Here is a 26,038-nt window from a genome sequence, read left to right on the forward strand (position 1 = left end):
TTCCCCAAAGGGTGAATATCCTGCAGCACACAGATTACACAGAGTCTCCCTGGTTATTCCTGAACTCTCCACGGAAAACCCTGACCGCCGGCTGGCCCAGGTTGGAAACCAGGAATCACGGGACCAGGGAAGAAGCAAACGCCCTATGGCCCTGTTCGGCTCTTCAGTGCACATCGCTTGATTTCTCAGGAACACGCTGCCACACACCCGCCGCTAACCACTACAATACATAGGGTGCGAACTCCCCTGTGAAGATGATGCCCTTCTAACAACATGACTACTCCACCGTCGCTTCCTGCCTGAATAACCATCCACTACGGTCATCCTCTCTTTACCTATATGATCTACTAATCCCTCCAGGGACATCCCGACATGCCTCCAAAGAAATCGAAGGGGTCTAAATCTGCTTCACAAGTGAATTTTTTTGGGTCCTCCTCCTCCGGTAAGAAGTCTCGTACACCACTTTCCTCGCCAAATATGGCTCAATCATCTCAAGCATCTTCATCAATAATAAGCAACACGGCCCACGCCGCACAAGCTGAGATGGACTCTTTAGATGGCCCGGTCACGCTACGCTCAATCCATTCCATGCTAGCTTCTTTCAAGTCAGACATTACATCTGAGCTTAGATCCAATATACAAGCCCTTCGCTCTGATATTTCTGAAATCGGTGACAGAACAGACCACATTGACCACAAGATGGAGGAGCTAGTAACATCACATAATGATCTGATCTCCGCACATGACGCTCTCCTGGACGAGGTCGCTACCATCCGAGACAAAACCACAGATTTGGAGGACCGCTCACGTAGGAATAATATAAAAATAAGAGGCATCCCTGATGATGTTCCAAATGCTGACTTATATGGATACGCCACAGATCTTTTCCACAAATTGATACCTGATGTCCCACTACCTGACCTCCTGATTGACAGGATCCATAGACTCCCGAAGTCTAGACAAGCACCTGCTCAGGCCTCCCGGGACACACTTCTCAGGGTTCATTTTTTTCACACTAAGGAAAAGATCCTACGTGCAGCACTACCCTCTTCACCTACGGCGACTTGCCTAGGCCCTCTTCAACTTTTCCAGGACCTGTCTCCAGCGACCATGGCCAAAAGGCGATCATTCTTTAACATTACATCAGCCTTACGGAAAGCTACGGTCCAATATAAGTGGGGTTTCCCCACTAAGCTGATTGTGCTACGCAATGGCATAACCACCGTCATCACCACACCTGAGGATGGATCTAAAACTCTGAAAAAATGGGACATCCCTCTCGACATGCAGCCTGTTCCCCCGACTACTTCACCGAAACGGATTGCCCAAGACTGGACATTGGCCCCGGACTGAGAAACACTTGGGAATAACCATACGACAACCTTACGACAACTATTATCCAGGTTTCGTTTTTTCCCATACAGGCTCATCTGTAGCTATACTTCATTATACTATAGTTAATGCTTTGAGTCGGATGTTTAGATGTTTTTGTTTAAACTTAGATAGCAGTAGATCTGTCTATGTTTCAAATAGACAGCAAACGCCCATTTCCTATTATCTTAGGATGACCTACGCTTGTTTAGCTTTGTCTACTTACCTTATCTATTATTGTGATTGATGATTATATGTTAAACATGTTCTGGTTTGGAGGCGACGGTGGGAAAAGTTGGCTGGTATGCCACCCACCCACACCTGTCCGTCACGATACCCATGTGACGGGATCTCTGGCTCCTTTATGGATGCTATTTCTGTTTTTTTTCCATGTTTTATTTCTTGTTCTGTCTTCTACCCTCATATTCTTCTCCCTACTGATGTTGACTATTCTTCGGTCTTAAAGGACTGTGCCGATATGCATGATAACTGGATGCATGTGTTACTGATGTTTTTAGCCATGCTATGTATCACCCCCTCATACCCTCCCTCATGGCCACCTTTCTGAGTCTTAATGTTAAGGGGCTTAACTCACCTAATAAGAGGCGCCTGGCCCTAAAATACTTTACAGATCAAAAGGCGGATGTAGTAGCTATACAGGAATCCCATTTCCCATTACACTCTCCCCCTCAGTTTTCCAATACCAATTACCCGGTTCACTATATCTCCTGTGGGCCGTTCAAGAGAAACGGTGTCGCTATCCTCTTCCACAAATCGTGCTCCTTCCAACTGGAAAGTAAATGGGTAGATGGCAATGGCAGATACCTGATTCTAGTGGGGAAACTACGAACCAAATATGTAACTTTGGTCTCTCTCTATGCCCCTAATTCTAATCAACCCAGATTTCTGAAATCCTTCCTTCAAAAGTTGTACAGTGTCAAGAAAGGAGCGGTTTTCCTGATGGGTGACTTTAACTTAGCCCCTGATCCTAATCTTGATAAATCCTCGAAACTCGACAAACAGTCCGCTAATGCAGCCAAAGCACTGGCCTCCTCCTTTTCACACCTACTAGCCGAATTTGACTTATATGATGCTTGGAGAATCAGGAATATAGGGGCCAGAGACTATACATTTTATTCGGCAGTGCACAGATCCTATTCTAGGATCGACTTGCTCCTGACGGATAAATGGACATTACAATCAATTCCCAACGTCAAAATATTGCCGATATCATGGTCAGACCACGCCCCATTACTTTGGACTTGGTCATACAAAACGCATACCCCCGCACCACGCCCCTGGAGACTACGGGACTACATTTTGAAAGATGAGGACGGAGTCTCTATATTACGAGAGGCCTTGTCTTCTTATTTGGCCACAAACAGTCCCGCAGATACCTCTATCTCCAATCATTGGTGTGCTCTTAAAGCAGTCCTGCGAGGTGCAGCAATCCATGCCTCAGCTCATATAGCGCGTCGAGACCGGGAAGTTCAGTTGGCTTATGAGTTGGAGGTGACGACGCTAGAAACTAAACATAAACAATCCCCTACCGATGATATCACCTTAGCGTCCCTGACTGAAGCAAAGAGGAAACTGAACAGTCTCTACCTTTTGCACGTACAAAGAGCTGTCTCTAACCTAAAGCAAAAATACTATACATTAGGTAATAGGGCGGGTAAATTACTGGCGCGGAAACTCAGAGGGAAAAATCTTATCAATAGAATTAAATACTTGGCAAACTCAGACGGACCGCCGTCACTGAACCCTAAAGACATTGCAAACCAATTTGCCTCCTATTATAGGAAGCTATACAACCTCAAACAGGACCCCCTAACCCCGCAACCCTCCTTGCAGCTTATACGGTCTTTTCTAGATTCCATTAATCTACCTTCCATTTCTCCCGAGGATGCCTCCACACTTTGTACACCCTGGACTGAGAGAGAAATTCAGTCTTCCCTGAAAGCCCTTAAAAAAGACAAAGCCCCTGGGCCAGACGGGTTCATTAATCTCTTTTACATTACCTTTCAGGACTCACTCTCCCCACTCCTCCTTAATCTGTACAATGATGCTTCCTCTAACCCTTTCCCTAGAGAAATGTTGGAAGCACGGGTGATAACAATTCTCAAACCTGGCAAGAACCCATCCCTCTGCGCAAATTATAGACCCATAGCACTTTTGAATACAGATATAAAGATCTATGCCAAACTGCTTGCAAATAGACTGAACCCGCTGATTCCCGCATTGGTCCATCAAGACCAAGCGGGCTTCACTATCGGTCGCCAAGCCTCTGACAATACCAGGAGAGTCTTCTCCCTTCTAGAGGCCCGCTTCATGTCGCGGGAGCCCTTATTGTTGCTTTCCCTAGATGCGGAGAAGGCTTTCGACAGGATTCACTGGTTATACATGTCAGAAGTTCTTGCCAGGTTTGGGTTTACGGGACAATTTTTACAGAACGTCCTACGCCTATATACGCACCCCTCAGCACACGTTTTTAGTAACGGGTTTCTATCTGATTCTTTCCCCATCACCAACGGCACCCGTCAGGGATGTCCACTATCACCATTAATTTTCATTTTAGCTATAGAACCCCTAGCAGAGAAAATTAGAGCGTCTACCCTAGTTAGCGGAGTCTACATAGGTCCCACACAACACAAGATTTGCCTGTTTGCAGATGACGTCCTGCTGTTTGTAACTAAGCCTGAAATTTCCCTCCCAGTTATCCACGATATCCTGCAAGACTACGCCAAAATTTCCTACTATAAACTAAATACGGCTAAAACAGAGGCATTAGCATTTGACATTGAACCAATCCCACTCCAATCCCTACAATCTACATATCCCTACGCCTGGCAGGATTCTTCCATCCAATACCTTGGGATTAAGATTCCTTCCAGTTCTCACTCCACGGTGGAGTGTAACTACCTTCCTCTCTTGGGCCAATTCCGTACCCTCACCAAACAGTGGACGAACTATGAAATCTCATGGTTGGGGCGCCTTTCATCAATTAAAATGATGCTCCTCCCTAAAATTCTTTACCTATTCAGAGCCATACCTTATTTAGTACCGCTTGCTCTCCTTAACAAATTTTATTCTGTCATGTCTACTTTTATATGGAAGGGTAAAAAACCCAGGATAGCTAGAAACCGTCTGTTTAGATCCAAAGGCAAGGGGGGTCTTGCATTTCCCAACCTTGAGCTATATCAACATGCATGTCTACTTGATCAGCTGAAGGACTGGCTCCAGACTGACCCCGTAAAACCCTGGGTAAATATTGAAAGTAATATGTGCACAGGATTCCCTCTCCCAGATTTAATCTGGGTCAAGCCACTACATAGACCCCCCTCTACCAAATTTATAAGGAGTATAACTAACTCTCTTAAGGTCTGGGACAGATTAGTTAATAACCTAGGCGACTGCCCGCTTCCCTCTACGCACCTATCCATTTTAGCAATTTCCAAAATACTCCCAGACCTACCAATACGGAACTGGCAGGAGTTAGGGGTTCGACAGATTAAGGATTTGTATGACAAATCAGAGCTTAAAACCTTCCAACAACTACAAACCCAATATCTGATACCAACAAAGGATTTTTACAAGTACTTACGTATCAGACATTGGATTAGGGCAAATATGTCGAACCCTCTCACCCCTCCTACCCCACCCCCATATATTTTAAGTAACTTTTCCTCCATACAGCACAAAGGTGGTATATCTCAGTGGTATATTACGCTCCTCTCCCCACTCAATGACAAAAAACTACATGTTCAAACACGGTGGGAATCAGAATTTAATATCCTTCTGACGGAGCAGGATTGGGAAAATATCTTTATGAACATCTTTAAAATGTCTCGGTGCATCAACCACACTGAAATGATGTTCAAATTGATCCATGGTCTATATCACACACCTGATAGACTCCATAGGATCTGGCCAGACTCCTCTAAATTCTGCTGGAGGCAATGTGGATCAGAGGGTACCCTAACTCACATATTTTGGACATGCCCAGTTATCAGACCTCTGTGGATAGAGATTTTTGGGCTAATTGAGAAGATCACAAAGGTTACCCTCCCCCACCGCCCTGAAATTGTCTTTTTGCATTACTTTCCCCCTCATATACCCTCTGAATATTCTTATGTGATAGGCCATATCCTTATAGCTACCAGGGCCGCAATTGCGCAATATTGGAAAAGAACAGACCCCCCACACTTATCCAAAATTATAACGTCAATACAGCGCAATTTTGAAATGGAAACTATGAGCATTAAATATTCTTTAGCTCCCCAATCTCCTCTACTGAAATGGCTACCGTGGTTTGATTATTACACATCTGGCACTAACCCCCGGATCACCTTGGCGGGTAATAGATGATGCTTAACCTCCTTCTTTTTCATTCTTTTTTATTTTTATTTACTTAGATTTAGATTTAAGTTTATACACTGCTTAACCAAATTGCAAAGAAATATGCGCAGGCCTCCTACAGTGTCCCCGAACGTCCGACGGTCAACATCCCCCCTATTCTGCACTACATTCCTTATCTATCTTTTTTCTTACTCCTTTTCCTCACTCCTTCTTTATTCCCTACCTTTAAGATCTTTAGTTTAAGTATTAATACTACTTTACAATTATATATTAGGATTTTCAGACATACAGATACTGTATTATTGGCTTTATTTTTGTTTACATAACGATATGTATGTTCTGTAATGTAAAAGCTTCTCTAATAAAAATTTCTTCAGTAAATAAACACACACACACACACACACACACACACACACACACACACACACACACACACTCACACTCACACTCTCTCTCTCTCTCTCTGCAGGGCTTAGAGGAGACTGCTGCTGTGCACTGGTCTGTGGAGAGTGGCTACTGCAGAAGCAGTCAGGCCTCTCCCTTCCTGTGTGATGGGCAGGGGGGCTGGGGGGTAGGGTGTAATCCCACCTGCCAGATCTGCCACTGGACGCACATAAAGAATCATTTATATTTTATAAGGAGGGGGCCTGTTCGCACCTCTCTGAGTTGACCACGCCCACTCTCTGTACCCGCAGAGCTGTCAGCACCCCTGGAAGGAATATCCTAGTCCATTCCCTAATTAAAGATACCTCCTTAAAAGATACTTTTGAGTGTTATATTACATGAAGATACCTATTAAGGATGCACATAGCTCATATCTCTTTTCCACTTATTGCTGTTTGTAGAGTATTAGTAGTGTAATGGGAAGAACAGCATCTTATTCTCACCACCCTGTTTTTCACCTTGCAGGAGACGCTTCCCATGGAATATCATTCTTCTGGCTGTCTTTGTAAGTATCTTCTTATTTAGTAGACTCTCTTCACCTGCCCCTGGGGATCTACTCTCCCACTAGTAATTATATCCACGATGTCTCCACCATTAGCTCTGGTATTGGCACACTTCCTCATGGTTCAGTATTGGCTTTTTAATGCCTTTGCAGGAAATAATTTTGGACAACTCTATTATTACTTTGCAATGAAGATTTCAGCTTGGAAACACCCCTTCCAGATCTTAATCTTTCTCATACTCTCTCAGTATGCCCCACCTGCAATACAACATGGTTTATCTCCCCAATCCTGGCACCAGAGAATTATTGGCAGATGCTACAGCTTGGTAGGTGCGTAGTAGAAGTGAGCAAGAAAATTAGTCCACACTTTGATTCCAAACCAGAGGAGGTTTTATTAAAGATAATAGGATACAGGTGATAGAAGAGAAAAAGCAGTCAATATGATATGGGATCAATCTCTCCAGGTCTGTGATGCTCCAATAACACAGTGGCAGGCTTGGGCAAATGCAGACCCTTTTATAGAGTCAAGTAAATAACGTGCACCTGCAGTCGAATGAGACATGTGATGTTATTGTAGCTGTCATTGTAGGAGTCATGCACAATAACACTGAATTAAGAGATAGCTTGTAGTGTTTAAGCATTTAATTACATGTCAACAAGACTAACCCCTACACTGCAGAAATCATTCTGAAATCCAGGTATGGGGGACTCTCAATACCCTCATTTGAAATACTGGAGGCCTCACTTCGAAATGATGCAGCCGCCTAGTGGCTATCACCAGACAGTATCACCCTACATTACAGAAACACATCAGAGCCAGTGGTGCTGAGAGGGGTGGTGGGAGTACTAATTGCCATAGGCGTGTGCAGACGCCGACATGCATGTGCCGCTCTTGACTTCCCCCCTTTCTCCGCCAGGTAACTGACTACGCCCTCCACCCCTTCCACTGGGACATAAGACTGCTCACCTGGGCCGCCCAGGTAGGCAGTCTATATCCAGGACAGGGGAGGTGAGAGAAGACTATAATGCCGCGGAGGGGGGGGGGGAAGTCCGGAGCGGCACCCGCATGTCGGCATGTGCGTATGCCTATGCTAATTGCCCAGGCTTGTTGGAGGTGCCCAGGTCAGTGCCCCTGACCCTTTCTTACCTGTCAGCTGGTGGCAGCCTCCCTCTGTCCTTCCCAGCATACAGTGCTGAGTGCGTTGGGTCTAGGCTGGCTGATGCTGTTGAACAACCGCAGTGTCCTCTACCTGCGGGGGGTTGGCGATCACAATGATCCCACCCTCCCAATGGATCTGCCCCTGCTTGAGGGGTGCTTGGTGGCCCTCTGTGCAATTTGCTGCACCTAAACATGCACTATCTTTATGTATTTTCTGAGGGTGTGTGTGGCCACACCTCTGTGATTAGGCCATGCCCCCTTTATCACCCAGGTTCAACCCAGAGATGGGGCAGGCGCTAAAAGTGCTCTATCTCCCACATCCTCCTACTCATTTACTCAAATGGTGTATTCCTTTAGTAGTTATTTGGTGATCACCATACAATAACCGTGTTAAGGACTCCAGAGATGAGAGAGGCGAGGGGGTCTATTGCCCTGATTTCCCCCATCCTGGCATCTAGTTAAAGAACAAATAAAACATTATCAGTATGAAAATCTATGTCCAGAATACTGCTTTTTGCTGTTTCGGAAAAGTGGATTAATGCAAAAGCAAAAACCACAAATTATTTATTGGTGGTGTTTAGAAAGTAATAAAAAGGCATGTTTGCCTTTTATTAACATTTTGCTCATTACCATTTTACTAATGTGTCTGGGGAGTGGGCAGATAATCCGCTAGCCAATGGAAGCTGGCTAACACCAGAGACTAGAGGGCGGGCTTATTCACTGCTGCTGTGCTGCATGGTCCCCGCCAGGCTTGCTGCTGTTCCCGCTGAATCCCGACCGGGGATGTTGGGCAGCGTTTAGGGGTGCGGTGGCTGCAGCTCTCCTCTTTCAGTTTTATTCCGCACTGCAGTCCCAGGTTTCCAACCGCCACTGCTTTCTAGTGAATTAATAGGCTGCATTCTCATAACTAATGTTTCAGCCCTGAAATCAGACTGCCTGGAACTAGTTACTGCTGTCATTCTATACTGTAGTCTCCATCATTTTATTTAGGTTACAGGTAACACTTTTGCAGAACAATCTGTGTCATTTAGGTGGGATATAGAAAACCTCATTGCGTTCCTGGCTCCTAGTGATATAATTAATGTGTATAATAATAATAATTGTATTTATCTGGTACTTTTCTGCCATAATGTAGTAGTTCAGCTGAACTGATAGATGATTCCATTGTGTGTAAGAAATGGGTTGGCTTTCAGCTCAGCAGCAAATAGTGTTGATAAGAAGGAAAGAAGGGAGTTTCATATTGTACTTCTGTCCCCTTCGTGTCTGTGTGCAAATTGTAAATTTATCAATATTTTTTTTTTCAGACTCTTGCTATGTCCTTTATGACCGGGACAATCGCAAGGTATGTTTCATCACCATTATTTTATGTATGTACAGTCTTATGGACAAAGTAATTATAGGTAAGTCCTAAAAAGAATCAGTGTGCACCCCAACTGCTCTTGGTGCAGTATATGTCATATACTGGTATGCATTCTGTTTTGCTGTAAATCCTGCATCTACAATATATATAATCAGCTGCATTTGGTGACCTGCGCTATAGTGTACAATCTACTCCAGCAACCATCAATATATCATTTTCAATGCATGTATTTGTACTGAAAACAGGTTTATGGACCTCATGTAAATTGAAGTTGGTTGGTTGTACATGCTGCTCCTATAAAAGAGATTGAGTTGGAGGGAAGGTGTATCAAACCTTCGAGAGAGCTAAAGAGAAGACCATGGAAACCAGGGGATGTAGTTGGAATCCCGATGGTCAAAATCCTGACGCCAGAATCCTGACCGCCAGAATGCCGGCAGCATCGCCACTACTATTCCCACTCCTGGATGTCCACGACACCCATGGAGTGGGAATAGAACCTGTGGTGAGCGAAGCAAGTCCGCAAGGTGCTTCGTTCCACTTGCCCCCCGCCGCCATTCTGATGGTCAGGATTCCGGCGTCTGTATTTTGACCACCAGGATCCCGTACCCAACCTGCAACCAGCCTCTGTCATTTATCTAGCGTAGTCTATGAGATGACAGAAGGTTGTTATGGGCAGCTTCTCGATTTTATTTCTCCCATAGATTTGATACATGACATCTCGCCCTGAGTACAAAAAAAAATAATACAATCAAGCCCAATTGTATTGATGATATATAATTGATTAGTAAAAATAAAATGAAATCTAAAATATTAACAGCAATATCAATACTTCCCTATGATACAGAAAAATGACAGTGCTTGATATAAAAGCTTGGTAAACGCTTGGTCATACCTAATAATTAGTCAAATATTCACGTCACTATGGTAATATTAGATCCATAGGAGAGAAGTAATAATTCACATCAGGGATAAGAATGGCAATTGTAGCTGTGGAGAAGAATGCTTTATTTTTACCTCCGATGAAACCGCATTCCAAAAGAGATTAGAATTGCGTATAATGGGAGATATTCAATTGTTTGAAAAGTCAGTTGGGTGTCTGTTTTTTCCTATCTAATAAACAGGAAAAAACAGACACCAACCGACTTTTCAAACATTTTAATTCCCCCCCAATATATGTTTATGCTCGCAGTGAAGATTACAGGTCATCATTGCTACATAAGGTGAAAGATGTCCCTAACGCAAGGGGAAATACTTATCTTAGTTGTATGTATGTGAACGCTAGAAGCATTACTGGTAAAAACTAGAAATACTTGCAGCAAGCAAACAGAATGATATTACAGGTTGAGTATCCCTTATCCAAAATGCTTGGGACCAGAGGAATTTTGGATATGGGATTTTTCCGTATTTTGGAATAAGTGCATACCATAATGGGATATCATGGTGATGGGACCTAAATCTAAGCATATAATGCATTTATGTTTCATATACACCTTATACACACAGCCTGAAGGTCATTTTAGCCAATATTTTTTTATAACTTTGTGCATTAAACACAGTGTGTCTACATTCACACAATTCATTTATGTTTCATATACACCTTATACACACAGCCTGAAGGTCATTTAATACAATATTTTTAATAACTTTGTGTATTAAACAAAGTTTGTGTACATTGAGCCATTAAAAAAACAAAGGTTTCACTATCTCACCCTCACTCAAAAAAGTCCGTATTTTGGAATATTTGGATATGGGATACTCAACCTGTATAGGCATTACTGAAACTTGGTGGAAGGAATCTCATGATTGGACAGTCAATCTAGAGTGCTATACGCTGTTTAATAGAGACAGACTAAATAAGAAGGGTGGAGGGGTGTGTCTTTACGTAAAGCCGTTTTTCAAACCTGATATACGGGAAGATATTCAGGAGGGGACTGTAGACACTGTCGAGACGTTATGGGTAGAAATTGCATGCAGGGGATAAAGGAATTAAAAAGTTGGTATTGGGTGTATGCTATAGGCCATCTGGTATTAATGTATCTGATGAGGAATTGTTACTAAAGCAAATTGAAAGAGCAGCAGGAGTAGGTGACATAGTAGTGATGGGAGATTTTAACTACCCAGAGATAAACTGGAAAAACGATTCATGTGATACTGCTAGGGGCAATATGTTTTTAAACACACTAAATGATAACTACTTAGTTCAACTAATTGAGGAACCTACCAGGTACAATGCAATCTTAGACCTGGTATTAACAAACAATGGGGATTTGGTATCAGGTATTATAGTAGGGGAACCCATAGGAAACAGCGACCACAATATGGTCACATTCAATATCAGTTCTCATAAACAGTCCTATACTGGCTCAACTAGGACTCTAAACTTTAGCAAAGCGAATTTTGAAAAGATGAGGGTATTTTTCAGGGATATTGAATGGGAAGGTTTGTTTCTAGGAAAAAATACTACGGAGAAATGGGATGTACTAAAATTCCTGTTAGGTAAAAATACTCTCAAATTTATTCCTACGAGCAGCAAAAAAAGGAATAAAAATCATAAACCGATGTGGCTTAACAAAAAGATAAAGGAACTTATGGGCAAGAAAAGGCGAGCATTTAAAAAATACAAATCTGACGGGGAAGTGGAGTAATTTCAGCACTATAAGGACTGTAACAAAATTTCAAAAAGGAAATAAGAGCGGCTAAAGTAGAAACTGAAAAACTAGTAGCAAAGCAAAGCGAATCTAAAAAAAATATTTATATACATTAATAGCAAGAGATTAAAGAAGGAGAGTATAGGCCCTTTAAAAGAAAGTTGGGAGTCTTAAGCAAAAATTATAATGACAAAGTGGACACACTAAATGAGTTTTTTTCAACAGTATTTACTAGAGAGGACCCAATTCAGGGACTAACACATAATCTCAATAATGAGAATATCCCACTGATAGGTACTTATTTAAGCGAGGAAGTAGTCTGTGACCGATTAAAACATTTAAAGATGAATAAGTCACCGGGTCCTGATGGTATTCACCCAAGGGTTCTAATGAAGCTTCACTCTGAACTTGCAAAACCGCTATTTTTGATCTTTAAGGACTCGGTAATATCAGGTATGGTTCCCAAAGACTGGCGTATAGCGGAAGTAGTGCCTATATTCAAAAAGGGAAGTAAAGCTGAACCAGGTAATTATAGACCAGTTAGTCTTACATCTATAGTGGGGAAAGTATTGGAAGCTATTCTAAGAGATAGTATTCAGAAGTTCCTTGAAGTCAATAAGGTCATTAAAAGGAATCAACATGGGTTTGTGAAGGACAGATCCTGTCAAACCAACTTACTTGGCTTTTATGAAACAGTAAGTGCAAACCTAGATCAGGGTAAAGAGGTGGATGTAATCTTTTTAGACTTTGCCAAAGCTTTCGACACTGTACCGCACATGAGACTTATCTACAAGCTACAAGAAATAGGGCTAGGAAGCACAATATGCACTTGAATCAAAAATTGGTTAGATAATAGGGAGCAGCGCATTGTGGTTAATGGATCTTTTTCAAATTGGACTGAAGTGCTAAGTGGTGTGCCACAAGGCTAGTATTAGGACTGCTGTTGTTTAATATTTTCATTAACGACCTAACAGAAGGTCTAGAGAGCATGGTGTCAATTTTTGCACATGATACCAAATTGTGTAAAGTTATAAATGCGGAGGGGGATGCTGAGTCGCTTCAGAACGACTTAGTTAAATTAGAAGCATGGGCAGCGAAATGGAGAATGCGCTTCAATACAGACAAGTGTAAGGTAATGCACTGTGGTAACAAGAACAAAAATAACACCTACATACTAAATGGGGTAATATTAGGGGATTCTGTACTGGAAAAGGACTTAGGTGTCCTCATAGATAGCAAACTAAGCAGTAGTACCCAAAGTAGGATTGCAGCAAAGAAGGCTAATAAGATATTAGCATGCATAACACGGGGAATTGATGCTAGGGATGAGAGTGTTATACTCGCGTTATAAAAATCACTAGCAAGGCCACACCTTGAATACTGTGTACAATTCTGGGCACCATACTACAAAAAGGATATCCTGGAGCTAGAAAAAGTTCAGAGGCGGGCGAAACTAATTAAGGGTATGGAGACGCTGGAATACGAGGAAAGGCTTGCAAGACTAGGCATGTTTACACTGGAAAAGAGGAGACTAAGAGGGGACATGATCAACATCTACAAATATATAAGGGGACAATACACAGATCTTGCGCAGGACCTGTTTTTGGTTAGATCAACACAGAGAACTCGTGGACACTCGCTCAGGTTAGAGGAGAGGAGATTCCGCACAATACGGCGTAAAGGCTTTTTCACGGTAAGGACGATACGTGTTTGGAATCCCCTGCCTGAGGGAGTTGTAATGGCGGACTCGGTCAACACCTTTAAGAATGGGTTAGATAAATTCCTAATGGATAAGGATATCCAGGGTTATGGTGCATAGTCACGCACTATAGTTATTATAAAAAAGAGGGATAAAACGTAACGGCAGACATCGGCATCAGTCAAAATTTTATACCAAATAATCTTGCATAGGAGACCACAAATAGGTTGAACTCGATGGACAATTGTCTTTTTTCAACCTTAGATACTATGTTACTAGTGCAGTGTTCTCAGTGAGGTGGTCATCAGGGATTAGAAGGATTTATAGTTACAAAGTTATATAGGGCCTAATTCAGAACTGATTGCAGCAGAATTTTTTTTCTCTAATGGGCAAAACCATGTGTACTGCAGGTGGGGAAGGGGGCAGATCAGGGGCTGGTTGGGAAGGGTGCCATCTGCCCCCCGTGCCAGTGCAATTTAAGTGTTCTAGGGCCACTTGACTGCAGATTCCCTGTGAAAAGCTGGGCCGCTTGCTAGCGTTTGTTTCCCTGGCTGAAAGTTGGCAGCCAGCCCCTGGGGCAGCTATAACGTGCAGAGAGAGTTAGATTTGGGTGGGGTGTGTTCAAGCTGAAATCTAAATTGCAGTGTAAAAATAAAGCAGCCAGTATTTACCTTGCACAGAAACAATATAACCAGTAATATAATATTTAAATATAAAAAAAAAAAAAAGACTTTTCTCTTACGTCCTAGAGGATGCTGGGGACTCCGTAAGGACCATGGGGAATAGACGGGCTCCGCAGGAGACATGGGCACTATAAAGAAACTTTAGAATGGGTGTGCACTGGCTCCTCCCTCTATGCCCCTCCTCCAGACCTCAGTTACATCCTGTGCCCAGAGGAGACTGGGTCCTTTCAGGGGAGTTCTCCTGAGTTTCTCTGTAAAAAAGATTTTTGTTAGGTTTTTTATTTTCAGGGAGTCCTGCTGGCAACAGGCTCCCTGCGTCGTGGGACTGAGGAGAGAGAAGCAGACCTACTTCAGTGATAGGCTCTGCTTCTTAGGCTACTGGACACCATTAGCTCCAGAGGGATTGGAACGCAGGTCTCACCCTAGCCGTTCGTCCCAGAGCCGCGCCGCCGTCCTCCTTGCAGAGCCGAAAGATAGAAGCCGGGTGAGTATACGAAGAAAGAAGACTTCACAGGCGGCAGAAGACTTCGGATCTTCACTGAGGTAACGCGCAGCGGTAACGCTGCGCGCCATTGCTCCCACACACAGATACAGGGACGGATGGGTGCAGGGCGCAGGGGGGGTGCCCTGGGCAGCAATAATCCTCTTGGCTGGCATAAATAATTGTATATTAAGCTGTGGCATTATTATATACAATCCCGCGCCAGGTTTTTTGTATTTTGAGCAGGACCGAAGCCCGCCGCTGAGGGGGCGGAGCTTAATCCCACAGCACTAACCAGCGCCATTTTCTCCACAGCATGCTGCAGAGAAGCTGGCTGCCCGGACTCTCCACTGCTGAACACAAGTACAGAGGGCAAAAAAAGAGGGGGGGGGGCACATTTATTTGGCGCAGTGAGTATATGACTGGGATTTTATTCCAGTGTCCGCTGGCGCTGGGTGTGTGCTGGCATACTCTCTCTCTGTCTCTCCAAAGGGCCTTATTGGGGACCTGTCTCCAGATTAGAGATTTCCCTGAGTGTGTGGGGTGTCGGTACGTGTGTGTCGGCATGTCTGAAGCGGAAGGCTCTTCTAGGGAGGAGGTGGAGCAAATGAGTGTGGTGTCTCCGTCGGCAACGCCGATACCTGATTGGGTGGACATGTGGAATGTTTTAAATGCAAATGTGAATTTATTACACAAAAGGTTGGACAAAGCGGAGTCCAGGGAAAGTACAGGGAGTCAATCCCTGCCTTTCACTATGTCACAGGGCCCTTCTGGGTCTCAGAAGCGTACACTATCCCAAGTAGTAGACACTGATACCGACACGGATTCTGACTCCAGTGTCGACTACGATGATGCGAGGTTGCAGCCAAAATTGGCGAAAAGTATTCATTATATGATTATTGCAATAAAAGATGTGTTGCATATCACAGATGACCCCTCTGTACCTGACACGAGGCTCCACATGTTTGAAGAAAAGAAACCTGAGGTTACTTTCCCCCCTTCACATGAGCTAAATGAGTTGTTTGAAAGGGCTTGGGAAACTCCAGACAAGAAACTGCAGATTCCCAAAAGGATTCTTATGGCGTATCCTTTCCCGGCTAAGGACAGGATACGGTGGGAATCCTCCCCCAGGGTGGACAAAGCGTTGACGCGCTTATCCAAAAAGGAGACGCTGCCGTATCAAGATACTGCAACCCTCAAGGATCCTGCTGATCGCAGGCAGGAGACTACCTTGAAGTCGATATACACACATACTGGTACATTACTCAGACCGGCGATAGCGTCGGCTTGGGTTTGTAGCGCTATAGCAGTGTGGACAGATACCTTGTCTGCTGACATTGATACACTGGATAAGGATACCATTTTATTGACCTTGGGTCATATTAAGGATGCTGTCCTATATATGAGAGATGCTCAGAGAGACGTTGGCCTACTGGGTTTCAGAGCCAACGTCATGGCGATTTCTGCTAGGCGAGCCCTGTGGACCCGCCAATGGACGGGTGATGCCGACTCAAAGAGGCATATGGAGGTTTTTCCTTACAAGGGTGAGGACTTATTTGGGGAAGGTCTCACGGACCTGGTTTCCACAGCTACTGCAGGTAAATCCACTTTTTTACCTTATGTTTCCTCACAGCCAAAGAAAAGGCCACATTATCAGATGCAGTCCTTTCGGTCGCATAAATCCAAAAGAGTACGGGGATCTTCCTTTCTCACCAGAGGTAAGGGCAGAGGGAAAAAGCTGCCAACTACAGCTAGTTCCCAGGAGCAGAAGTCCTCCCCGGCTTCTACAAAATCCACCACATGACACTGGGGCTCCGCTGACTTTTCAGCCACGTCTGGGTTCAATCACAGGTGGATCCCTGGGCAATAGACATTGTTTCCCAGGGTTACAAGCTGGAATTCGAAGAGTTGCCTCCTCGCCGGTTTTTCAAATCGGCCCTACCAGCTGCTTCCCCAGAGAGGGAGGTAGTTTTAAAAGCAATTCAAAAACTGTGTCTTCAACAAGTGGTGGTCAAAGTTCCCCTGCTTCAACAGGGGACGGGGTACTACTCAACCCTGTTTGTGGTCCCGAAACCGGACGGTTCGGTCAGACCCATTCTGAATTTAAAATCCTTAAACCTATACTTGAAAAGGTTCAAATTCAAGATGGAATCGCTCAGAGCGGTCATCGCCAGCCTGGAGGGGGGGGATTATATGGTGTCCCTGGACATAAAGGATGCATACCTTCATGTCCCCATATATCCTCCTCATCAGGCGTTCCTGAGATTTGCTGTACAGGATTGTCATTACCAATTTCAGAGCCGTTTGGGCTTTCCACGGCCCCGAGGATTTTCACCAAGGTAATGGCGGAAATGATGGTGCTCCTGCGCAAGCAGGGAGTCACAATTATCCCATACTTGGACGATCTCCTGATAAAAGCGAGATCGAGAGAACAGTTGCTGAACAGCGTATCACTCTCCCTGAGGGTGTTGCAGCAGCACGGCTGGATTCTCAATCTACCAAAGTCACAGTTGGTTCCAACGACCCGATTGCCTTTCTTAGGCATGATTCTGGACACGGAACAAAAAAGGGTTTTTCTCCCGTTGGAAAAGGCCCAGGAACTCCAGAACTTGGTCAGGGACCTGTTAAAGCCAAAAAGGGTGTTGGTCCATCAATGCACTCGAGTTCTGGGAAAGATGGTGGCGTCTTACGAGGCCATTCCCCACGGCAGGTTCCATGCGAGGACTTTTCAGTGGGACCTTCTGGACAAGTGGTCCGGGTCACATCTACATATTCATCAGATGATCAGCCTGTCCCCCAGGGCCAGGGTATCTCTCTTGAGGTGGCTGCAGAGTGCTCACCTTCTAGAAGGTCGCAAATTCGGCTTTCAAGACTGGGTTCTGGTGACCACGGACGCGAGCCTCCGAGGATGGGGAGCAGTCACACAGGGGAGAAACTTCCTGGGACTGTGGTCAAGCCAGGAGGCTTGTCTACACATCAACGTACTGGAATTGAGGGCCATATACAACGGCCTGCGTCAAGCGGAGAATGTTCTTCGCGACCTACCGGTTCTGATTCAGTCAGACAACGTCACAGCAGTGGCTCATGTAAACCGCCAAGGCGGAACAAAGAGCAGAGTGGCAATGGCAGAAGCCACCAGAATTCTTCGCTGGGCAGAAAATCATGTAAGCGCTCTGACAGCAGTCTTCATTCTGGGAGTGGACAACTGGGAAGCAGACTTCCTCAGCAGACACAATCTCCATCCAGGAGAGTGGGGACTTCATCAAGAAGTCTTTACAGAGATTTCAAGTCAGTGGGGACTGCCTCAAATAGACATGATGGCGTCACGCCTCAACAAGAAGCTTCCGAGGTATTGTGCAAGGTCAAGGGACCCTCAGGCGGTAGCTGTGGACGCCCTGGTGACACCGTGGGTGTTTCAGTCGGTCTATGTGTTCCCTCCTCTTCCTCTCATCTCAAAAATATTGAGAATCATCAGACGAAAAAGAGTACAGACAATTCTCATTGTACCAGATTGGCCTCGAAGGACCTGGTATCAGGATCTGCAGGAAATGCTCACAGAAGATCCGTGGCCTCTTCCTCTCAGAGAGGACCTGTTGCCACAGGGGCCCTGTCTGTTCCAAGACTTACCGCGGCTGCGTTTGACGGCATGGCGGTTGAACGCCGGATCCTAGCTGGGAAGGGCATTCCGGATGAGGTCATTCCTACTCTGATAAAGGCTAGGAAGGAGGTGACAGCGAAACATTATCACCGTATCTGGAGGAAGTATGTGTCTTGGTGTTAGACTAAGAATGCTCCTCCGGAAGAATTCCATCTGGGCCGTTTTCTCCACTTCCTACAGACTGGAGTGAATTTGGGCCTAAAATTAGGCTCCATTAAGGTACAGATTTCGGCCCTGTCCATTTTCTTTCAGATGGAATTGGCTTCTCTCCCAGAAGTCCAGACTTTTGTGAAGGGAGTGCTGCATATCCAGCCTCCTTTTGTGCCCCCAGTGGCACCATGGGACCTTAACGTGGTGTTACAGTTCCTTAAGTCTCACTGGTTTGAGCCTCTTCAAACCGTGGAATTAAAGTATCTCACTTGGAAAGTGGTTATGTTGTCGGCCTTGGCATCTGCAAGGCGAGTGTCTGAGTTGGCGGCTTTGTCTCACAAAAGCCCCTATCTGATTTTCCATGAGGATAGAGCTGCGTTGCGGACTCGTCCTCAATTTTTGCCTAAGGTGGTTTCCTCTTTTCATATGAACCAACCTATTGTGGTGCCTGTGGCTACAAGGGACCTGGTGGATTCCGAGTCCCTTGATGTGGTCAGGGCTTTGAAAATTTATGTAGCCAGAACGGCTAGGGTTAGGAAAACAGAGGCTCTGTTTGTCCTGTATGCAGCCAACAAGGTTGGCGCTCCTGCTTCTAAGCAGACTATTGCTCGCTGGATCTGTAACACGATTCAGCAGGCTCATTCTATGGCTGGATTGCCGTTACCTAATTCGGTAAAGGCCCATTCCACTAGGAAGGTGGGCTCTTCTTGGGCGGCTGCCCGAGGCGTCTCGGCATTACAGCTTTGCCGAGCGGCGACTTGGTCGGGTTCAAACACTGTTGCTAAATTCTACAAGTTTGATACCCTGGCTGATGAGGTCCTCATGTTTGCTCAATCGGTGCTGCAGAGTCATCCGCACTCTCCCGCCCGTTTTGGAGCTTTGGTATAATCCCCATGGTCCTTACGGAGTCCCCAGCATCCTCTAGGACGTAAGAGAAAATAAGATTGTAAACCTACCGGTAAATCTTTTTCTCCTAGTCCGTAGAGGATGCTGGGCGCCTGTCCCAGTGCGGACAACATTCTGCAAGACTTGTATATAGTTATTGCTTGCATAAGGGTTATGTTACAGGTTTGTTCAGTCTTTGACTGATGCTGTTCTGTTTCATACTTGGCCTTGGATTAACAAAATCTTTCCTCGTACTGTCCGTCTCCTCTGGGCACAGTTTCTCTAACTGAGGTCTGGAGGAGGGGCATAGAGGGAGGAGCCAGTGCACACCCATTCTAAAGTTTCTTTATAGTGCCCATGTCTCCTGCGGAGCCCGTCTATTCCCCATGGTCCTTACGGAGTCCCCAGCATCCTCTACGGACTAGGAGAAAAAGATTTACCGGTAGGTTTAAAATCTTATTTTTATACTTTCTGAAATAAAATAAAAATAAGCAATGTTATGAGTGGTCAGTTAAGTGGTTGAATTGCTCTAATGTCTTAGATTCTACCACCTCTGATGGGAGGCTATTCCACTTATACACTACCCTTTCTGTATAGTAATTTTTCATTACATTTTTCCTGAACCTACCTCAATCCAGTTTCATTGCATGTCCTCGAGTTCTAATACTTCTCTTCCTTTTTGAAGAATGTTTCCCTCCTGTACTTTAAAAGCCTTGCTATATTTTAAAGTTTCTATCATGTCCCCCCTTTCCCTTCCCTGCTACAAGCTATACGTTTAGATCTTTAGTTCTAATATTGTCTTTCTGTACTTTGTTAAACCCCTTGGTATATTTGAATCTTTCTGTCATGTCCCCTCTCTGTCCCTTCTCTGCTCCAAACTATACATGTCAAGATCTTTTAGTCTTTCTGGGTAAGTTTTGTGATGTAGGCCATGTACCTTTTTTTTTTTTTTTTTTCAGTTGCCCTTCTTTGTATGCTGTCTAATGTATTTCTATCCTTCTGGGGATATGGTCTCCAAAACTGGACACAGTATTCCAGATGAGGCCGTACCAGTCGCCTATACAGTGCCATTATTACTTATTTTTTTCCTGCTGATGATACCTCTCCCTATGCAACCAAGCATCTGACTTGCCTTTCTCATTGCTTTGTTTTATTGCTTCTCTGCCTTTAAGTCACTTGAAATAGTGGCTCCTAAATTCCTTTCCTCCTCAGTAATTTCCATTATAGTACCCTTGTTACTATATTTAACTGTAGGGGGTTTTGAGACCCATGTGCATGATTTTGCATTTTTTAGCATTAAACTGTAGTTGCCATGTTCTTGACCATTCCTCAAGTCTACCTAGGTCATCAGTCATTTGCTTTACCCTCCTGGTGTGTCTACCCTGTTGCAACTGTGTGTATCATCTGCAAAAAGACATACTTTCCCTTCAATACCATTTGCAATGTCAATACCATTTAGTACCATTTGCAGCAAAGATATTAAAAGCACTGGTCCAAATACAGATCCCTGGTGTACTCCATTGGTAACATTTCTCTCTGTAGGATGCACTCCATTTACTACAACTGTTTCCTATCCTGCAACCAGGTTCTAAAACAATTAACTGTTTTATAATCCAGTCCTGTGCGTTCTAGTTTATGTAGCTGTCTGCGATTTGGGACATTGTCAAATGCCTTACTAAAGTCTAAATATGCTACTTCTGCGCATAGGCGTGCGCAGCTATTTATATTAGGGGGTGCACCACCAGAGAGGCGTGTCTAGCACCGTCTTTTGGGCATGTCTAGCACCACCCAGGGACATGTCTAGCACCATTTTACATTCAGTAAAATCACATGGCTTAATCACATTACCCCACATAGCATGAGCCGTAGTTTACAGGGTGGTCTTCAGTATGCCGACTGACGGGATCCCGGTGCACTGTATACCGGCGCCGGAATCCCAACAGCCGGCATACCGACACTTATTCTCCCTCGTGGGGGTCCACGACCCCCCTGGAGGGAGAATAAAATAGCGTGGTGCGCGTAGCGCGCCACCATGCCCGTAGCGTGGCGAGCGCAGCGAGCCTGCAAGGGGCTCATTTGCGCTCGCCACACTGTCGGTAAGCCAGCGGTCAGGCTCCCGGTGCCAGTATGCTGGTCGCCGGGAGCCCGACCGCCGGCATACCATACTGAACCCAAGTTTACATTATGCCACATAGTATGAGCTTATATATATATAAAATGGAGAGAGAGAGGCATGGAGGGGGGGGGGGGGGGGCACAAGGAGATAGAGGCATGCAGAGCAAGAGGGGCATTGGGGCGGGGGTGGGGCATGAGGAGAGAGGGACATGGAGAGAGTGAGAGGCATGGAGGGTAGATAGAGGGGCATGGGAGGGAGGGGGATAAGCAGAGACGCTGCGGCGGCTGATGCAGTACTCTATAAGAGAGGAGCCCGCTGCCCAGACTGCCAGAGCTTCTCCAGCTGCCCGCCCCAGGAAGTCAGCGAGCATACCGGTTAATGCACTACTGGCAGCGAGGAATAGCACATGACTGAGCAGCAGGCTCTGCGGGGATCGCTGTGCTGCACTGCCCTAATGTGCAGGCATGTGGGGGGTGCTGGACATTAGGGGGTGCCTGTGCGCACCAGGCACCCCCCCTGCGCACGCCTATGCTTCTACGGCCCCTTCTTGATCTATTATTTTAGGCATAGAGTTCAAAAAGTCTGATTTGTTTGGCATGATCTCCCACTAATGAATCCATGCTGTTTTGAGATCCTGTAACTTGTTTGATTTAAGATATTCCACAACTCTTTCTTTTAATAGTGTTTCTATTACTTTCCCTACTACTGATGTAAGGCTTACTGGTCTGTAGTTACTTGCTTCTTCCTTGCTTCCACTTTTGTGCAATGGTATTACATTCGCTCTTTTCCAGTCCTCTGGAATTGCACCAGTAACTAGTGACTGGTTGAATAATTCTGTTAATGGTGCTACCAGCACATCTTTTAGCTCTTTCAGTTTCCATGGATGTATCCTATCCGGCCCCATTGATTTATCCACTTTCAGTTTTTAGAGTTCTGTTAGGACCTTATCCTCTCTAAATGTACTTTCATCTACTGTATCTTATTTTATGAATGTCCTTGCAACGTGAATACTGAGTAGAAATTATTATTTAGATGATCTGCTATTGTTTTGTCTCCCTCCACCAAATTCTCACTCTGTTTAACCACCCTTACCGTAAACCATCCTGTCAAATGCTTCTGATGAGATGGTCTTTCATCCATTAACAATCCAATTAATTGACCCATCAGTTTGGTCCTTTATGAAAACTTTTGTTGAAACCACCAGTGAGTATGAGCCATTAGGCAGCTTTTCACAAATGTAAGTTCACCCCAATGAGCGCGTCCCTACCTCTTACCTCATGGGAAATATTTAAGTCTAGTATTTTTGTTATACAGCAAAGCCTGCAGTAGGATGCATTAATCATGCAGATGCTTATTCTCAGCAGTGTTTCTCCAAATTCATGTCCTCTGTTCTTTTCAGTTTTTACAGTTCAAGAGCTGTTGTGATCTGCATTGGAATAACAGCCATAGTCAGTATTGCAGTGACTGTCTTCTGTTTCCAGACAAAGGTGAGGTGACTGTATTACATGTGCTCGAGGTGTGTGCTTGATAAAAGCTGTTACTGATTATCTGATGTCTTTGCAGACATTGTATAAGCCTTTTAACAATCAATGAGGGTTTATTGGTCTAATGTATAGTAAACTATGCGCCTCACTTATAATGATCCTCACCCCTGCACTGCTCTCTGGATAAATGAAGAACCTGATGGAATGAGGTACCAATCAGAAGCCACAATCACAGGCATTGCCACTTGTGAGCAGAAATGCACAGGCATTGCCACTTGTGAGCAGAGATGCACAGGCATTGCCACTTGTGAGCAGAGATGCACAGGCATTGCCACTTGTGAGCAGAGATGATTCTATTCATTCACAGTTATTCTTTTCAGGCAGAGTGTAGACCAGGTGTGCGGCCCTCTGTTCTCTTATGTATGTTACATGTTCGTGCCAGCTTAGCAGAGTGGACGCAATGACTTTGGAGGCTTAACCAACATTCATAAGAGTGCAGTCTATGGGCTTTATTCAATTCTTTTCACCCCCTTTCACACCCCTTCTGTTTCTGCTTATGGGCGTGGGAGAATAATTTCAGCTCGCTACCCCCAGCAAGGGTGCCCAATCCTTTACGCAGCTAAATCTGATTACCATTGGTGTGATATGCACGATAACTGTGATCATTTAAGAAATGAGATCGAGCGTGATATATCATTTGAATACCGCCCTGTGAATTCACTAGGATCCAGGGACATCTGGGCAAAAGCAGCATTCTGTAACACAGGGGATTGCCAGTCAGACTGGAAATGTTATTCATGCTAGTACATGCCATCCCAACAACAATACAATGACAGTATACTAAAGTCAGATGCACCGGGATTGTTTCTGCATATTCTTGTGTTTCTAGGAGGGAGGGAGGGTCCTAGAGGGATTTTTTTTTAACACTTCTGGAATAATGCAATAAATATAACCCTGTATAAAAACAGATTGTATTTACCTTTACCATAACTTTGAACTAACTGTGATGTAGAAATAATTGTCAGTAACAGTTTGCGCTTTAATCTTATTTTCCCTGCACTGTTTGATTTCTGTGTCTTGACAGGTCGACTTCACTTCCTGCGGAGGGCTTTTTGCTGTTCTGGGGATTGTCCTCTTCATTACGGGCATTGTGACAGCCATCGTCCTGTCCTTTAAATATGTGAGTACAGGTCTTACTAAGTGTGTGGTGGTGTGTGAGGGCTTGAATTGGGCAGGTTGGCCATCAGGTGAGGACAAAACTAGGATTGATTCAAGGAGGAAAACAATACCAAAATCAAGTTTCAGCAGGGGTCATCCAAATAGTTCCTCCAGCAGTCATGCCTTAGGCCAATCTGGACCAGACTTCAACAGGTCTGCAGCCTGGATAATAGTGTTAACTAGCACTTACATGGAGGCCCCGAGGGTGAGGGGAGACTTTGTGTAATAAGATTCTCGTCATTATTTGACATAATCCCGTTTAAATCGCCTTCACTAGAAAAATAACACTAAATCTTGTAAATGTTAAGTAAATATGAGCTTATTTAAACTCCCCTGAAAATTGTCCAGGTGTTTAGGATCATTGATCCTGGTGCCTGTATCCATCCACCATGCAAGGAGTTAGAGACTGCGGTTCAGCCCTGTGTCCTGGAAAGTAAAGCATACCTCATTATCTGGGACTGGAAATAAGCAGTGATTTCCATATGTACAAGCTTCCTTCAATTAATTTGAACAGACTTCCTCTTACCTTATTTCACAACTCAGGATCTCACTGAGCAACAACATCCTATTGCTAAAAAAACTATTTTAAAATACAATTTTGCAATGCCTTTAGCTGTCCACTAAAACTCTTCACAGTAACAAAATATCTACCGACTACAAGAAGGCATGTTGCGTTTCTAAAGGTGACTATTCTCATGTCAGGTCTCCTTTATGTGCTATGAACGTCCCCCGCTCAGACAAAGAAAAATGAAGCACAGTCAGGGTGTCAGTGATGTGCAGGAGATGCTGGAGTAATTTCCTTAATGAGCAGCTCTGGGAGTTTCTGATAGACTCAGATCAGCTGTTTGCTCCCAACGGCCATACGAGGTGACATCAGTGATAACATGGGCTTTCCAAGCTCACAGGAAGTGTGTACTAACAGGAAGCAAGGGTGCGTCACCAGCATGCTGAAGGTGTATACAAGCAAATTATTAAAAGTGAACTGCAAAAAAACTGCTGCTGTCATTTGTGTGACTGCATGTGCTGGCGACACACATTGGCTGAATTTAAAACTGCAGGAAAAGATTGTGTTGTGAATGCTGTTTTGTGTACTATAAATAATTAAAAACTACAACTAGAATAAATTGCAGGTGATAATGTGCTAAAAAGGGCTCATACGGAGTGTGCGTATTGCAAGAATGAATTCCATTGACCAGTTATCCGTTGCAAAATGGTCATTAGAATGAGCCCTAAGAGGGAATTCAGTTAGCCTTGTTAACACAATTTCAGGGGGTTAACACCGCTAAATGCAGCTGGAAAAGGGCTCATACGGAGTGTGCGTATTGCAAGAATGAATTCCATTGACCAGTTATCCGTTGCAAAATGGTCATTAGAATGAGCCCTAAGAGGGAATTCAGTTAGCCTTGTTAACACAATTTCAGGGGGTTAACACCGCTAAATGCAGCTGGAAAAGGGCTCATACGGAGTGTGCGTATTGCAAGAATGAATTCCATTGACCAGTTATCCGTTGCAAAATGGTCATTAGAATGAGCCCTAAGAGGGAATTCAGTTAGCCTTGTTAACACAATTTCAGGGGGTTAACACCGCTAAATGCAGCTGGAAAAGGGCTCATACGGAGTGTGCGTATTGCAAGAATGAATTCCATTGACCAGTTATCCGTTGCAAAATGGTCATTAGAATGAGCCCTAAGAGGGAATTCAGTTAGCCTTGTTAACACAATTTCAGGGGGTTAACACAGCTAAATGCAGCTGGAAAAGGGCTCATACGGAGTGTGCGTATTGCAAGAATGAATTCCATTGACCAGTTATCCGTTGCAAAATG

General features: G+C 44.5%; 1 protein-coding gene across 2 annotated transcripts in view; it reads left to right on the forward strand.

Moving 5' to 3' along the window:
- TMBIM1 (transmembrane BAX inhibitor motif containing 1) overlaps positions 1-26,038 on the forward strand; it is a 91,901-nt gene that overhangs the window by 60,641 nt on the left and 5,222 nt on the right. For both annotated transcript variants that reach the window (XM_063933928.1, XM_063933929.1), the window contains exons 7-10: positions 6,640-6,679; positions 9,140-9,177; positions 22,915-23,002; positions 24,084-24,179. In XM_063933928.1, the coding sequence (XP_063789998.1) occupies positions 6,640-6,679; positions 9,140-9,177; positions 22,915-23,002; positions 24,084-24,179 (262 nt within the window). The remainder of the gene's footprint in view (positions 1-6,639; positions 6,680-9,139; positions 9,178-22,914; positions 23,003-24,083; positions 24,180-26,038) is intronic.

The sequence above is a fragment of the Pseudophryne corroboree genome, chromosome 7, assembly GCF_028390025.1.
Source record: "Pseudophryne corroboree isolate aPseCor3 chromosome 7, aPseCor3.hap2, whole genome shotgun sequence".
NCBI classification, from domain to species: domain Eukaryota; kingdom Metazoa; phylum Chordata; class Amphibia; order Anura; family Myobatrachidae; genus Pseudophryne; species Pseudophryne corroboree.